Source organism: Ictidomys tridecemlineatus, chromosome 9, assembly GCF_052094955.1.
Source record: "Ictidomys tridecemlineatus isolate mIctTri1 chromosome 9, mIctTri1.hap1, whole genome shotgun sequence".
In the NCBI taxonomy this organism is placed as follows: domain Eukaryota; kingdom Metazoa; phylum Chordata; class Mammalia; order Rodentia; family Sciuridae; genus Ictidomys; species Ictidomys tridecemlineatus.
The window spans coordinates 94,642,618-94,660,787 of NC_135485.1; the positions used below are offsets into that span (position 1 = coordinate 94,642,618).

The 18,170-nt window shown below is 38.4% G+C and overlaps 1 protein-coding gene across 1 annotated transcript in view; it reads left to right on the forward strand.

Moving 5' to 3' along the window:
• Window positions 1-311: 311 nt before the first annotated feature.
• Col25a1 (collagen type XXV alpha 1 chain) overlaps window positions 312-18,170 on the forward strand; it is a 444,456-nt gene continuing 426,597 nt past the window's right edge. The window contains exons 1-2 of the mRNA XM_078021824.1: window positions 312-1,320; window positions 2,571-2,640. Coding sequence (XP_077877950.1) covers window positions 1,024-1,320; window positions 2,571-2,640 — 367 coding nt within the window. The 5' untranslated portion in view covers window positions 312-1,023. The remainder of the gene's footprint in view (window positions 1,321-2,570; window positions 2,641-18,170) is intronic.

The following is an 18,170-nucleotide window of genomic DNA, read 5'->3' on the forward strand; positions in this document are numbered from 1 at the left end:
CAGACCAGAGAGGTGGCCTTGGGGGACGCTGAAGTTACTCCGCGGAGGGGGAGGGGTTGCCAAGGTCCTCTCCAATCAGGGTGGCTGCTCCAGCTATTTGCATACATTATGCTAATAATGGACCTCCCGCTCCGCTCCCACCCAAGCTCCCCGCCCCCTCCGGGGGTCTCGCCGTCAGTCCGCCCCGCGGGCTGGGCGAAGGTGAATACATTATGCTAATGAGGAGGACTCCTGTTTTGGCTTTGTGGGAGGGGGGGCTCCATGCCTTGGGAGCTGCGGACCGGACGCCCGGCGCCGGGAGGGGGTCGGGGGAGGGACGTCGCGATCCGAGCGCGCGCGCACTCACACACACACACTCGCACACGAGCATCCCGAAGGGTATTTAAGCTCGCACACGCGAGGCTGCGGAGATACTTGGGGCAGCCGCGACTTGCGTTTGCTCCTTGGGTTATTTCGTTTTCCTCTCTACTCTCCCCCTTGGCCGCTCCTCTAGAGCTGCGCTCTCCGGTGTCGCTCAGCTTTTTTTGCCCTGAACTGAATCCAGGTGGGAAACTGGTCGTCGGGCGGAAAGACACCGAATAGGTAGAAATAAGGCAAACTATCAGACGCAACAGGTCCAGAGCTCGGTGGGGCGGGAGAGCGGCGGCCCCTCGCTGCGCCCGCTGCCCCCGGGGACCCTACACTGCGGCTCTCGGGGACCTGGGGAGAGGTGTCTGCTTTTTGAGGGTTAGGAGAGCCGTCTGGGTGGGTTTCATTTCGTTTTTTTACCCCATCGCCACCCGGTCCCTGGACTGAGGGTGCTTTTCACTCAACTGGTAGGAGAGAAGGAAGCGGAGGATGGTCCACGCCTGCTGGTCTCAAAACTGAGCAAAGCGCAGGTCCATCTCTGCGCCCGGGCTCCGACTCCACCAACTAGTTGTGCAGCCACAGAGACTGAACTTTAAAGGAATCGTCCTTTTCCTCTCCTTTTAAGATTATTGGAGGAGATAGTGGGTGGAAGGCGAAGCCGAGGCAGCCGCCACAATGCTGGTGAAGAAGCATGCAGGGAAAGGAGGGGGTCGAGAGTCTGGATCCGAAGACCCGAGCCCCTGCGGGCAGCGGTGTGCCCGTACCATGCCCCAGTGCACGGCCCTGGCGACACTCCTATCAGTGGTGGCCGTGATTTCTTGTCTGTACCTTGGGGTGAAAACCAACGACCTCCAGGCTAGGATCGCCGCTCTCGAATCCGTTAAAGGGGATCCTTCTGTTCGTCTGCTGCCTGATACCTTGGATCAGCTGAAGGCCATGGTGCAAGAGAAAGTGGAGCGCCTTCTGGCTCAGGTGTGAGAGGCTGGGGTATTTTGCACGTGCATAACATTTTGCACAGGTGTGAGTCTGTGTGTAGGACCAGACTTTACCCTTACAGTATGCATACTTGGTTTGATTATGTGCGTCTGCATAACGCTTACGGTAGCATATATTTGCATGTATGCACCTCTCTTGATATCTCCAGTTCTTTATATATTACCTTCTCTCCTTCTTTCTTAATGTTTGTATGCCAGACAGGTGTGTAGGTCTAAAAGGGGAAAGGGTGGCCAGAATGACTGGAAGGCATTTTTTTCTCTTTAGTTTTCTGGAGTCTGATGTAATTCTTTCCCCAGTTGTATGAAGAATATTTCTTGCAGAGATAACATCTGTTTTATCCTTCACTTATTATAAGGTTAGGGCCATAGTTAATATTAATGCATAAAGTGAAATAACCATATAAATTAAAATAAATGATTTTACTCATTGGCTCTTTTTAGAATAAAAGTTTATTTATTTATCTATTTTTAAATATTTATTTTTTTAATTTGTAGCTGGATGCACTATCTTTATTTTATTTATTTTTATGTGATGCTGAGGATTGAATTCAGGGCCTCACACATGCTGCGCAAGCACTCTACAGCTAAGCCACAATCCCAGCCCTATTTATTTATTTATTTTTAAAGTAGGTTTATCTTTAGAAAAGGGTGCAGTGCCCAAATATTCATGAATGCAGAACCATTGGAGTTGAGAATTGAAAGGAAGCATCATTATGTTTAAGGATAGCTTTAGAGTTGGGGGTGTTCAGAAGTTGCTCTTTCAACAAAGAAGATGTTTAGTCTTAGTTGGAACACAACATAATAAAGCATTTTACCTTCTTGTATAAGGTATTGGCTGTTGTGTGCATCTGCATAACACTTACTGTAGCATATATTTGCATGTATGCACCTATGTAAGCCAGGTAAGCCACAGCTGGCCTAGTACTGCAACATGTTAGTGCCAGGTTTTTACATTGTTTATTCTTGGGCTGAGGGAGAGGGTGGTGGTGGTTGGAGAATGGAGAAAGATGTATCTATATCTAGCAATCTTGATATCATGTCAATGATCACTTTCCTTTTTTAGGTCTTGGGTACTGTTTCCTTTTGACTAAGGTCCAAGTACATATGTAAATGTTAGTTATGTAGCCTATCAAATGCTGGCAAATCAGACATATGGTCAGAGCCCCTAAAGACTCCATTTTTCTACAGTGCTACTGATGATCGTTAATACCTCTTCTTTTCCTACAGAAATCCTATGAACATATGGCTAAAATAAGAATTGCAAGAGAAGCACCTTCAGAGTGCAACTGCCCAGCAGGTAAAATGGAACTTATTTAACAAGGTTTTCTCCACAGCAGAACATTTGCAAACAAAGGTCCTGTGTCTGTCAAGTCTACCTGTAATAATAGTAAAGAAAGAATGCAGACCCAACTTGCTTTAATAAAATCAACATGTCCTTAGTCGAAAGGATGGCAAACAAAGCCCCTAATATTATTTTAAGCTGCATACCTAGGTCTGTTATGGGAAAGCAATGGAGATAGAAACAATCACTATGGAAAATACAGGCAAGATGATGTACAAAGGCACAGTGCTTAGATTCACACATTGAAAGTATTCAGTTTTATCATGTTAACGTCTGTGGTGAAAAGGACTGTAGAATTGTTAGATTCTGAGTTCCTTCGTGGCAAATGCTGCATTAGTGCAGGTTTCTGTTTGTTCCCGTTGGCATATGATTACATTCATAAACAACCTCCACTTCTTGCTCACCTTTTACCTATTTTATCAGAAAGGCTGTCTCTCTCTCCTAACCTATAGCTAAAGATGAAGACAAAAAAGAAATTAATTATTTACCTTGAGCTTCCCATTGTAAATATTGCATTCTCAGTGAATCACCAGAAAAGGCTTTTTTATTTTTGCCATTTTTTTGGTGCAGTTTCAGAGAACTATATCTATGACAGTATATTAGAAGGATGAAGAAGAGAGACATCAATGAGTAAAACCCCTCAGTAATCATTAAATCTTCATTCACAGATCTCTGAGACTTGGTAGTTATCTGTAGGCTTAACAATTTAAAAGCCCTTGGAATATGGCTATTGAAAAACTTTTAGTAGATTCCAGGATATAGACTATAAAAAGTCCTATGAGTCTCAGTGTTTTTCAGATAAACATTATTCATGCATCAATGAACATTTTGGTTTCTTTTTATCATCCTGCATGGAAAGTGACTTTAATGTTCAAAAACATTATATATATATATAGTTATGTAATGACAGATTGGCTAATTACAGACCACATAAATGATGGTGGTCCCATAAGATTACATTACCTAAAGACAGCCAAGCCATCTTAGTTTGTATAAGAGCACCATATGATGTTAGCTCACTGATAAAAATCATCTAACAATGTTATCCTCAGAACATATCCCCATTGTAAGTGATGCTTGTCTATGGAAAGACTAGTTCCTGTATTTTCTCACATTCTAAGATTATTTTCCCTCCATGGTAACTTGTTTTGACACAGCTAAATCAGCCACCATGTTTAGAAATTTTAAATGGCAACTCCAGGTAGTATAGCATAAAAATAGAATTTTCTATTCTATTATGTTGTTGACCATAATTGAGCTATGTGTTTTTTTTAAATGAAGGCTTTTGATAGAGGAGATGAATACTCTAGGTAACAGCAAAACAAAGGGTTAACATTTGACATTACAGGTTTTACTCTTAGTTGTTTTCAAGTTGGCAAAGACCTCTGAAGTCAGATATTCAAGAAGGGCACTTTCCTAATGCAGGAATTAACACACAACAGCCTCATCAGTGTGTAGAGATTATTTCACTTTCCAGGAAAGTTGGTATGATAAAGGATTTCACTGATCACATCACTTAGAGTTCAGCAGTTTTTTAAAATATATAGTACTTTTGCTTGCTATGTGAAAAAGTAGGTAGCATTAAATTAGTAGGTTTTTAAAGTGAACTTGGTTAAAAAGTAGAAAAGTGACTTTCATAGCACTAGAGTTCTATTTTTCTAAGAAGATATTACTGCTTGATGATATTTAATGCAGACTAGCTATTGAAGTCTAACTTGCAATCTGGAAGAAAGTGACTGTGTTTGGAATTTGCCATCTTAGAAGATGCATTGGGACCATTTTTTAATCTTAACATGGTAATTTCCTTGGTTTTTTTTTTTTTTGAACAGCTGCTTTACTTCATTGCCACCACTAGAGCTCCACATTACATCAGTTTTTACCTGGCTAACTGCAAAGGTGTGCATTCCAATATGCAGAATCAAAGGGGTTTCTTGCTGACAAACCCCTGTTACAGACATAGTCTTTTGCTTGTGAAATAATCAGGCATCATAAAAATAAGGGCATTATGTTTAAAAATAGTATCCTGGCAAAAACTAGCTATTTTGAATTCTGATCAGTGAGGTATTGTCTTAGGGAACGAACAGACTGGCCAAGAGGATTAGAAAGGAGATACAGCACTTCCCACCTGATTTGGCTCCAACAGTGGTTCACAGTGACTAAGATTGTCACCCAGACATCTGTTTGCAGGGCAGAGCGAGACAAGTCTGTGACCTCAGCTCAGTTCCTGTGGACGGATGCCCACCCCTTGAAGTTGACACTCTTGTTGACAGTCTCAGACATAGAGCCAAGGAATGATAGCAAAGGAGTAATGCTGGTTGTTTGTGTTCACTCTAATTGCTTTTGATGGAACTCAGTCCCAGTGAGGTTTGTTCCAGGTAGGCAGAAGGAAATCACAACTTTCTCTCTCTCTTTCTCTCTCTCAATACAGAAGAAGGAACTTCTGTGGGACTCCAGTGAGAAAGACTATTTATTGAATGGCTTCTTATCCATAGGAGACACACTAATTTAATTTTCATAACAATTAAATACTAATAATCTTCTTTTATAGATGAGGAAGTTGGGAAACAGAGAAAGTGATTAACACACTAAAGGCTAGGTCAGGATTCATGCCCACACCTTACTCAAAAGTCCAAGGTCAAATGAGGAATAGAGATTCCTATAGGTTGTGGAACTGAATAACTATGGATTGGAATTCTGGATCTGCTATTGAAAAATGTGTGACCTTGCTCAAAGTAATCAACTTTTCTATGTTCCAATTTCTTATGGGGCAAAAAAAAAAATTATACCTTCACAGGAAATAATTTATTTAAAAAGTTTGCAATATTAGTAGCTATGCATTACATAATAATTTCTATTTTTTATATGCTATTTAACTATTTAACTCTAGTATGGGCCACAGGGGTACATGATATAAGTGGGCAAATGGAAGCCCAGAGATGTCATGTAACTTGCTTGGCTCCCAATGGCTGATTAATGGCAAGTTTTAAACTAAAATACTTAATTTTAACAAATTTTAATTGCTAATGCTTAAACATCTATAAAATATTTATGTAGATAATTATATTAGTTAATTTCTTTTGTTATATCAATAAAGATTGATTATTTTTGGATATTTATATTAGTCTTCTAAATTACTTTTACCAAAATTAGAGGGAAACTTCTGACCTTTTATGTGAAGTGTGACTGAAGTAGATAGATAGGACCTAGGTTCAAAAGAGCATGGTGGCAGTAAAGAGTGTCTTTATGGTTTTAATACCAGATGTTTACAAAAGGAAGTAGTTTAGGTACCGGACTCCTTTTCAGACTCATTTTTTTAGCAGCATTACTGAAGTATAGTTGACCATATTTACCTATTTTAAGATCTGTAATAAATTTATAGTTGAGCAGTCATCACCACAATCCAATTTTAGATCATCTTTGTTCCCCCGAAAAATTCACACTTACTTTTTTCATGAGCTCAGGAGAAGTTCTATTTTTTTTTTTTTAAAATTTTGCTTTTAAAAATATCTAAGATGACAAATTTTAAAAACCCTTACACATAGAAGCTCTTGTTTAGCAGAATATTTGATTTAGCAGTAGCTAACTGAGCCATGGAAGATAGCTGACATCTGTGGTTTGGCCTCTGTAAAATCTGACCCTCATATGACATAATAAGCTGGCTCTTTACTATGGCTGTAGAATTCTGTCCTGGGCTCTGTTTCTTGGAGTCTTACATAAAGAATGCTTAGACCAGGCATATTTATGAAAGGGCTTTCATGTTTGATAAAGAACAGTGGGAGCCAGACAGTCAACCAAAAGCTGCTTAGATCACGAAGGTTCGTGTATGTTACTAGTCAGTAGTGTAGCCTGCCCATAGTTTTAGGCAAAAGAACCTCTTGGTGTAATGGATGGAGAATGTGAATGGGGAATAAAGCATCCGAAATAATCCTGATTTTGTCATTAACATGTTACACAATCTTGGGCAAATTGTTTCCAGGTATGACTTATAAACTATTTTCATATCTCCAAAGTTAAGACTGCTGGACAGTAATGATTTTGAAGGGCCTTTGTCAGTTCTGCAGATAAGATGAAGAGCCTGCTCTGTGCTGGATAATGGGAGTATGCAGATGAGCAAGATAGACTGGTACCTGCCCTCAGAGGGCTTCCATTTTGATGGGGATGACAAATTTATTTTAAAATGACATGAGTTTATGGGTGTGATCGTTTATAAATTCATAGTAGGAGAAAATCTAGCTTCTGGTGAAAAATAAAAGCTTTATCAGTGGATAAATAGCTGATTTGTATCACTTCACTTGTCTTTTGTCTTTCCAATAATTGGTAGGTAGATAATGCTGGTATTTGTGTACCTAAACTGATATCCCACCTGAAACAAAAAAGTGACTCTTAATATATTAAGGGTTGTCATAGATAATATGATGATGATTTGTTTTTCTACCTTTCTCTTGTAAATAGTGAAATTCAGGTTGAGAAAGAGGAGAAACTTCCTATCTGGGGTACTGAACATGGTACTTCTGGCCACTGTGCATTCAGGAATGATCATGATCATTAATTGTAGAAAAGTTAGTCAATTGCTTAAAGACTTTAGCTAGAGATATAAAAAGATATACTAGATATTTCCTGAGGTCTCTACCAACCTCCATGTGTATGAAAATGATTATATACAGAGAAAGACAAAATGTAGGTAAGTAGAAGTGGCTTTCAAAAATGTGAGCAATGAAGCTCCTTGTGATTGACTTAATTTGGGGTGGAAATATTAACCTTAAGACTGTGCACCCTTTCCCATGGTTTAAGAAGAGTTCCGCCCCATTCCCTTTTTTTTTTTTTTGAGCTGGATATTGAAAACAGAGGTGCCACATTCCCAGTCCATTTTATTCATTCATTCATTCATTCATTTATTTATTTTTGAGATAGGGTCTTAAAAAATGCTTAGGGCTTTGCTAAATTTCTGAGGCTTGTTTTGAATTTGCAATCCTCCTGCCTCAGCCTCTGAGTCATTGGGATTATAGGTGTGCACCACTGTGCTTGGCCAAGAAGAGATTTTATGAATTACCTTGCTGACATACATTTTCCTTATCGTAAGAGACTTGTATGGATTTTTATTTATGCTATATATTTTTTTCCCTAACAAGTTGCACAATGAATGGAAAGACTTCATCAAGTGAGGGAATAATAATATGTAGATTTTCAGTTATGTAAGGTTAAGGTTAATTAGACCCCTTGCAGAAGGAAAGCAAATTAAAATGCTCTAAAGGTTATTTAAATGAGAATGGCAGACATTCCCTTCTTCTTTAAGACCAAACAATATAATGTGACATGCAAGTGCCTCCAAGCATTCATGTAAATTGTTTTAGTTTTAATGAGTACATCAGTTTGGGGGTAACACTTTTAGTTAGTCCAGTAGTGACAGCTGGCAAAATGTCCTTTTATCTGAGGACCCAAGGACAAATTTGGATTTTTGAAGTAGTGTTCTTGTTTCTTTTGCCTCTCTTGTCAATAAGTTGTTTAGCTAATTCTTCAAATACTCTTTTACTCGTAGTGATTCTGTTTCTCTATGAGCTGGGAATTATTTAAGAGAAGTGTATAAATTCTGCATGGAGTTTAATTTGTTGTAGCTCCTTCAGAGAATGTGCAGGAGCAAGTCCCCTCCTGGGGCCATAATAACCTACTGTGCTTCTGATGGCTTTGTAATTGTGCAAAAATCAACTCCATGGCATTAACCGAAACTGTATGTGAATGGCAGATTTTGGTCTGGGACATCCTCTCATCGACAGGATTAGGTGGATGGAGAGCTGGTGGGGACTCACTCCAGATTCAGAACTGCTTTGCAACCCAGGGGAGCCTTTCCTGCTGCAGGGGAACCTCACTAGACTCTTACCCAAATAACATCAATCTGTTATCTTGAATGGAAACCATCCAAAACCTATCATTAAAAAGTGTTTTAGTTGCATCCTACCACTTTATAAACATTACTTGGTGGTTTGATGGAAGCTGAGAATGTGAAAACAATGGATGAGTCAGTCTAGGCTCCGGTTGAAGCCCTGTAAGTGACAGTTAAACATAGAAGCATACCCCCACTCCTCTGTGTTGGCATGGGTGAAGTTCCATGCAGTGGTAGAATGTGATATGATATTTAACACTTCCCCTCAATTTTGTTAAAAATGACACCTAATTCTTACACATGGATACTTACTCCTTTCATTTGGGATTTGTTCAGCAATCTTGCAATTAAAAAAAAACATTTTTAAAAAGGAAATGCAGAAGTGTGACATGAAGAAATAAGTGGAAATCACTTACAAATTAAAATCAAGCACTTTTCACTGGCATCATATATTCCTTCAAATGATTATTCTTTGTCCTTTACATTGATGGGATTCCATGAGGAAATGCCACTAGGTGGCAGGCACCTCCCCTCTGTGACCATGGGATGGAGAACTGAACAGAAGTACTTCTCTACTCTGACAGCTCCTTCCCAATTAAATCCCTAGCAGGTTTTTTGTTTTGTAATAGAAAAGATTAATGAATGGAGTAAGCAATTTCTACCACCTGTATTTGAAGAAGAGAATACTCTATCAACTATTTAAAAGAATCTAGTAAACTTTATTTTTTATCTTTATTTTTTGGCAGTGCTGGGGATTGAACCCAGGGCCTTGCACTTGTTAGAAAAGTTGTCTACCACTAAACACTGAGCTACCTCCCCAGCCTTGACCTTGTGATCCTCCTGCTTCAGCCTTCAGAGTAGCTGGGCTCACAGGCATGTACCAATGCACCCAGCTTCATATTTGTACTAACCCAAGAGTTTACTTACTTAGTAGATATATTCATAGCTATGAACTTCAGGCTAGTGTTCAGTAGCTATAATAAATAATTCAAATGTCATTAAACTTACTAATTGGAGATCTTGTGTTTTTTGTAACTTTTCAGAATCCAGAATCATTTGGAATTACCATCATGTTTATAACATCATTGCCCTTGAAGTTCCCATTTAAACTTCATTTGCCACATATAATAGTTGAAATGCATTCTTCATTTTTCCATTTTATGTTCCTTGACATTATTACTAAATTTGTCTTTTTGTACATGAATTGGTTCTGGGTCCTCACACATGGTAGACATGCACTCTACCACTGAGCTATACCCTCAGCCCTTTTTATTTTTCAATTTGAGACAAGGTCTTGCTGAATTGCCCAAGCTGGCCTTGAAATTGTGATCCTCCTGCCTCAGACTCTGGAATCACTCAGACCACTGCATCCAGATTTTTTTAAAAAGCATATTTAGTAGACATAGACCACATTCACCATCATTGCCCAAACTGTGTGTTTATTTGGATATTAATAATTTAGATTTTAGTAGTCTTTGGGAAAACTAGATTCTTCTAGTCTTCTGGATTATTCACACGAAGTTTTTATTCTTGTATTTGAGATGTAGTCAGCACATTTTAAACTACAAGTTTCATATTTAGGCTAAGTGGTTGCGTAAGTTGTATGGGTTGTAGCCAGCTTTAGTTTGTGCATTCTGGTAATACAGAGTGTCAGAATATGTCTAACCAGAAGTAGTTGCTTGGGGTAGAGGTGAAGTCTATTTTTTCCTTAAAAAAAACACCCCAAAAACTCATAATGTGGGAGGAGTAAAAGAGGGGAGGAAATAGCGTTCATATCTTTGTACTGTCATACTTGAAAGCCCAGTGTTTTAGAGTTTTTATTATAGTGGAATTATGGACCATAGTTAGGGAGCTGAAGGAATTCTCCATTATAGTTCTATTTTTGTTCCTAAAGATGCTAAGTTAAATATGCTAGGAAAATTGCCATTTCTTACCCAGTGTTCCTGTATCTGAGGTCAGCCCTGGTAGAAGTCAAAGGTAAGTTGTTTATATTACTCTCCTAGGAATTCTGAAACCCCAATTGTGGTTTCTTGGGCTCCAGAATCCAAAGATTACTTATTTTTTTAGATATATCTGATATCATCCTAAGATAGAAGTGGTTTCCACAAACTACACGCAAAAACCAACCTCTTTATTTTAAAGTCATAGCAGAAATGCTGGCAAGTTCTGGGGCTTCAAAGTGAACTTTGGAAAACTAAAAATAATTTTCTTGCTAAAAGAAAATCAGGGCACAAGTTGGATCAGATGAATTTCAAATAGAAACAAATTCTATAACTGCCTCTCTAAGGATGATAATCAGTGTGGTTTGTAGTCAAGTGGATCAAGGATCAAGTAACCCTTATGGACAGGTACTGACACACACTAATTAGAAAGTGTTATTAGGGTCTAGCTGCATGGCACTTTTTTGAGGGATGGGTTGAGTAGGTGGAATCTACTGGCCCCATTTATGAACTCCGTGACAGGGGCTTAGATTTGTATATGTGCATGTCTAGCACTTATTATAGGGTTCTTTATAGAAATTCATTATGATTAAAGATCTGAAAACTTGGCTTAGTTGGGGACTTCATTGTGACCCATCTCTTTACGTACACTAACATTCTTATCTCTACACTTGGGTTTTTTTTTTTTTTTTTTTTGGTATCAGGGATTGAACCCAAGGGCACTTAACCACTGAGCCACATCCCCAGCTCTTTTTATTTTTTATTTTGAGAGAGGGTCTTGCAAAGTTGCTGAGGCTGGCTTTGAACCTGAGAAACTCCTGCCTCAGCCTCCTGAGCAGCTCTGATTATAGGTATGCACTGTGTTCAGCTCATTTCTACACTTTTAAATGTATTCTCTGAGAACTTTGTATGTCATAGTAGTTTTTGTTTTTCTTTTTTGGTACTGGGGACTGAACCCTGGGGTGCTTTACCACTGAGCTACATCCGCAGCCTCTTTTTTTTTTTTTGAGACAGGGTCTCACTAAGTTGGTTAGGGCCAGTGATCCTCCTGCCTTAGCCTCTCGAGTCACTAGGATTACAGGCGTGCACCACCACCAGGCACACCAAGCCACGACATTTTAAAGTTGACTCACGTCTTGGAGATCATCAAGAGTTTTACAACTTTTTGTGAGGAGGATATATCTTTTTAAAGAATGAAATCTAGTGAGAAACCCTAGTATATGAAATTGGACTTACTGCTACCATAATTGACATTAGAGGTTAGAGGGGACAGATACCAAAACCCCTACATGCTCTTTCTTTCTGCCACCCTCCCCTTCTCCTCCATGGTGCCCACTGGGGCATCTTCAAAGAATCTTATAATTCATAGGACACATAGAAATTATTGAAAGTCTCCATTGTCACTCAAGCTGTTCTTTCTGGAGATACATTGACTTGTCAGTGTTGGATTTTTCTTCAGAATTCAGCATTAAAAGCATTACTAGAAATGTTGTAAATTAAATTATTTATTAGTGGAATTCAGAAATGATTTTAATGTAGTTTTGTTACTTTGATGGGTTGTAATATTCCAGCAAGGAAGGACATGTTATGACTGTGGAAAGCTGGGTGATGCACTTTGTAACTGAGTATGGTACCGTTCATTAGAAAATCAGCATCTCACTTCATCTTTTTTAGTCACTTATTTCTTTAAGCCTTCATGAATTGCTTTTGTTTTTAATGCCATTTTTTTTGTTCAAATTTCTTCCTTCATGTTTTTATGCTTCAATTCTAGGTATTCATATAGAGCTTTATCATTAAATTATAGCATCCATTGCTTCTTTAAATATGCTTATTTAAAGCAATTGGTTTTTGATTAATTAATACTTAGTGTGCAAGGTATTACATGAAAAAATTCTTCCCAAGTTACAGTGTTCCTATGGATCCAAGAGAGGATTGGTCCAGGAACCCCAATGGACCCCAAAACCCATAGGTGCTAAAGTCTTTTACATAAAATGGTGTAGTATCTGCATATAGCCTACATATGTCTTCCTATATGCTTTAAGTCATCTCTAAATTACTTGTAAGCATGACCATAATGTAGATAGCTGTTATTCTATATTGCTTAGGGAATAGTGACAAGAAAGCAAGTCTGTACACTTTCAATAGAGATGCAGCATTTTTCCTTGAATATTTTTAATCCATAGTAGGTTTAGTCTGCAGATGCAGGACCTGCTGATGTGGAAGGCTGACTTTATATTATTTGTAGAAATTCTACATTGTTAATAAAGATGCTTCTAAGGTCTTTGAGACTTGGTTTGATTTTTTTGTTGTTGTGTGTAAAACGATGACATATGTTGAAATTTCAGTTGATAGAACAACAAGAAGATATGAATTGTGTGTCTGTGTTTAAATAATAGGAAGATTTTTCTAGAAATTTTAGCCAGTAGTGAATGAGATATAAATTTCATAGAGAAAGTTTAAACCTGGCTACAACTGGGCTACCAAAGGATCATTGAAGGACTGTACCTCCCAGGGAAATGAATGTCCTCTGTCATCAGCGGTGTTCTTTTCTGTATGAGTAGCTAGCTGTGGACAGTTGTTTGGATGAGTGAAGCGCTTTCCGTGATTGTCTTGTAGGACACATAAGAAAATGACCCACAACTATACAAGTTACTGATCTTTGGTGAACAATTTTCTCTTTAATATGTAGTCTCAGATTGGAGGAAAAAATGATTTTTTCTTTTTGAACTAGCTACTTGACCTTCTGAGAGAAGTCAATGATCAGTAAAGCAATAAATATGAGAAAGTTGACCAATTAAGAGGCTGGAAAGATCACATGTGCCAAGTAAAGCTACAGTGAGCTGCAAAAAAGAGGTTTAATCAAATAAACTTAACCTCTAAATTTGCCTTCCAGTCCCCCTGCAGATATACCGACAGTTTTCCAAGAATTTAAGCAATAAGCCTGACAGTGTGACTCAGTCCTACCATACATACTGTGCATCTGGAAGTTTTTAATAAAAGAAAAACTCTAGCATTGAGAAATTACATCCTTAAAGAAACCAGGGTTTTTATGTTCTTATATATAGTTTCCTTCTGTGCAAAGTTATTTAGTGCTCTAAATTTCAGCTACTTCTGAGGATCCTTTCCTGAATATTGGCTCGGTTCTGCAATCAGGTTCTGAATGAGGAACACTATGTGTTGGTAGTAAAATTTATGTTGCCATTTTTGGAATGTTAAAAAAAACTGGTTAATTTATTTTTATAGCCCAATGTATCCTTTGATTGAGAGGTCTGAGGTATGCTTTGTGTTTTTGATATGTGAGCCCGGGACACATTAAACTCAAAATGTGTTTTATTCTTGTAAGCCTTCATCTTTTTGAGCAGAAAACTCTTGATTCCATCATCAATCCTCAAGAAGAAATCCCCTACAGAGGAGTTTTATCATCAGTCACATATAACCCCTGTGTGTATCATATATCATTTTCTCACCATTTTCAATTTATTACAAGTCTCTACTTTTGTTTAATTGTTATCATATGCTGCTAGCATTTTAAACCTTCACACTGCTTCACATTTATAGGATATGATATTAATAATGTTTATTGAATTCCTGAAAACCAAGAGTAAATAGCGAATACATCCACAGGTAGAATTAAGATGCCATGTGAGGATCCTGAAGAATAGGCATTGCTCTAATGTGATCTGTTTCTGGCAGAGTGGATGTGTAGCCATGTAACTATGAAACTACAAAAATAGATCTATTCTCCTAAATAAGAACTCCCATCCAGTCAGGACACTCTTGTCTGTTCTCCCCACCTTCTCTATGGTGAATATAACTCACTTTTGCCTCCATTCTGTTGATGATGCTATGCCTGGCTTGCTCTTGGCAAGCTATTTTGCTTTGTAATCTCTCCCCAAGAATCATATAAGCAGGAAAGATGTGGTGTAGACAATACATAGTTTTCTCTCAAAGGATAAGTTTCCCCCTGAGGCTGGTAAAGGAGAGTTTGGGGGACCTTTGGCTTATGGGGAAGCCATTCTTGTGCAGGCCACATTTGCCTGGTTCATGGGAGTGTGTGGTTGTCTTTGGGATTTTGTGCTGCTATTTGGACCATCCTGCCATTGCCTTCAGGGATCTGGTTTGACTTTTCCATGGAAACTTCCATCTAATTCCCTTCCTATTTATTCATGTATTGCTGCTTCTGACAACTTCCTTTTTAGTTCCTACTTTTGAATAGTTTTTTTTTTCTTTTAACCTATCCTTGGCCAGTTGGCTCCTGCCTTGTTTGTTCCCTCTACATGTACTGCGATCATCTTCCCTTACCACCATCCCTAACAGCTTGGTCATGTTCTCCTCTGCTCTTCCCTGCTTTTGTTGTTGAACCTTTTTGCTGAACCTACTCAGCTTTTGGCAGAAAAACAGCCGAAGCTAGGTAATGCCCTGCCCGCACATCCCAGGAAGGAACTAAGTCAGAAAGGGCACTGAGAGTGGCTCACGGTGATTGGTGGTTCCTTTAGGGAAATATCTACCTTCATTCTGAAGCAGCCTCTGTTCTGGTCATCTCATTACTAGAAAGGAGAAAGTTAATTCTAAATTTTAAACAGTTTTGAATATTAGTATACTTAAAATTATATTGTGTGGGTGGTAACTGATCTTAGGTATTCCCTAACTCTAGCCAACTCTTGACAAAGGCAAAAACATCCATATAGGAGTTTCTTAAAAATCTTTTTTATTCAGTTAACTAATAAAAGATTTATTATGACTAAATATGACTAAAGGGGGCCACATCTTATGACTTAGAGAAATAAATAGGCTGCTAAGTTTTTGTGAAGCACTCATGGTGTCAGATAAGCAGACCAAACACTCCAAAAGAATTAAAAACGACAAATATATAGTCCATAGCCAACTGTAGCTTATGTTAATGGATTTGAAACAACAATGATAATTGGTATTTGAACTCATAGTTTGCTTTTGCAACTTCTATAGTAGCAACATATTACCAGAGAAATTGGTATTTGGATTAATTTTTTTTCCCTAAGAAAAAGGATTTCTCTACTAAGTATTATGATACATTGTAGAAATGCTGGTCACATACCAATTCAATGTTTTTTTTCTGAAGATAAATGATCACTGTTGGTTGGTAGGTCAAGTGTTACATTTTTAACCCCTCCCCAGGCTACCTTCAGTGGCAATTATTTTTAAGGAGACTTGCTGGCTCTCATAAATGTTGGTTCAGATTCTTTGGCCATGTTTTTTAGTGAAGGCAGACCTCAGGATCTTGGCTCAGACTCCCTTAGGTTGTAAAGAAAAGAGAGCTACTCGGGCGCCTGTGAGAAATGTTGGTACAGGGAGTCTCAGTCGGGCCATTATGGGTATTTCAGGTTGATTGATTCTTTGTTGTGGGGGATTGTCCTGCATTATAGGATATTTTAGCATACCTGTCCTCTCTCCACCAGATGCCAGTTGTCTCCCTTAGCTTCCACAACTAAAGATGTCTCCAGATACTGCCAAATGTCCCTGGGAGGAAAAAAATATAAACAAAAAAACAAAACAAAAATCTCAAGTTGAGAACCATCAAATTTGCATCTACCCAATGAATAAGGAATGCATGATATCAACTTTGCAGCTAGTCTTCCAGGGAGAATAGGAAGCTAAAGGGGGTCAAAACAGTCAGATCTGGGGTCACCCCTTCACAAGAGGCTTCCATGGTAGATCCTCCTGGACTTGAGAATTCTCTGCTTCTGTCACTGCTGTCAAAGTTGCTGTCCTCTGCTCTCTGCCTTGTGGCTGCTTCTGTTCCTTTAAGGTCAAGGTTCAGCTCATGGTCAATCTTTCTTTGTGCCTGATTAAAGTGTTGTTGTTACCATTATTAAGTACATGGGATACAATATCCTCTCTCTCTTCCAGTCTATAGAGGAGTTTGTTGTGTAACTTCTCAACACAAATAGATTGACACATTCTTTCTGAAGGTTGCAGGTCTCCTGTATTGTAAACATGTCACATGTGGTTCATTGAGAAGGCAGATCACTTTTTGAAAGTTCACATACTGTTCCCCATGTTGGATTTTCCTGTTTGCCAAGGAATTTACCTTGATTCCTACTTCTATTCCACATACCCTTGTGGGATGGAGAGCTTAACGAACACTTCTTAACTAAGTATATTACTGATGTTGTGTGCTGGTAAAAAGTGTTTAACGACAATTCTAAAAAGGAAAATCCCTGATATGTATGTAGTATTTGTAGATTTTTAGGGTGTAAATAACCCACCAGGGTCCATTTCAAGTTAACACAGTGACATCGGGAGTGATGTTTCAGTGTTAGCTTTGTTTTTAATATAATTTATTTTATTGTAAGTTTATATAAATTTTGATAATGACAGCATCTAAGAATGGGCTTGCAAATCTGGAAAACTGAACAATTGGCTCTTCTGAGTTAGTGTTCAGCTTCTAGCACACACTTTTGCTGATATTTCCTGTCTCCAAATAGCATGTATCGTGTAGTTCTTGGAAATGTCTAAGAGAGAATGCTGCCTCTCTTTTTTAATTTTTTTATTTAATTTTGAGTGGGGTCTCACTATGTTGCCCAGGCTGGTCTCAAACTCCTAAGCTCAAGTAATCCTCTTGCTTCAGCTTCCCCAAAGGCTGGGACTACAGTTGCACACACCTTGGGGCTTCTGTTGGTTATTTTAGAATCTATGTTGGGAGGGCTCAAAAGGTTATCTAGACTAATGTTGGATCTGATACTTGAATTCCCTTGGTGAATTCCATAGCTAAATGTTCATTCAGTTTCTGATGATCTCTTGAGATATATCTTTCAATCTTTGGACACATTTGTTAGAAAACGTTATCTTTTTTGTTAGATAGAAATTTATGTCTTCATGTAGTGCCCACCATTGACCTCTACATTACTTCCAACCTAGATCATTAAAAATAAGTTGAATACCTCTTACTATGACAACTCTAAAAGTGTTTGAAATCACCTATTTTATTTCTCATCAATTAATATTTTTATTTTTAGAATGAATTCCCTTAATTCTCTTGGAGGTTCCAGTTAGTCTGTATCTTTCTTATGGGGTTGCATACCTGATCTGAAAGCAGCTTCACATGGGGCCTGACAGGCTTGTGGGAGAGGGTGAAAGATGAAAATTTTTCTCATTATAGATGCTATATGGCTATCTAATGCAAACTGAAATTATACAAAACTGGTGTGGTGGCACACATCTATAATCCCAACAGCTTGGGAGACTGACACAGGAGGATCACCAAGTTCAAAGCCAGCCTTAGCTACTTAGCAAGGTCCTAAGCAACTTAGTAGTGAGACTCTGTCTCAAAAGAAAAAATAAAATGGGCTGGGAATGTGGCTCAGTGTTTAAGTGTCCCTGTATTCAATCCCCGGTACAAAAAAAAAAAAAATTCAATAATGTTCTCATTGATTTGCAAATCTATTGACTGACCCTGAGTATAGCGTTGATGAAAACCCCCAATTATTTTAATATATGCTGCTAAGTCCTGTCTTCATTCCCTTCTTTTCAGGGAGAGGCAAATTCAAGACTTCAGATATTTTTCCACTAAATTTCCATCTCCTTTAATAAAATCCAACTCCAGTCTTGTCAGAATTTATTATATTCATGAGAGCTTCAATAAATTCCCAGCTCCTTTTGGCTTCATATGACTTGAAAATTGGATGAAT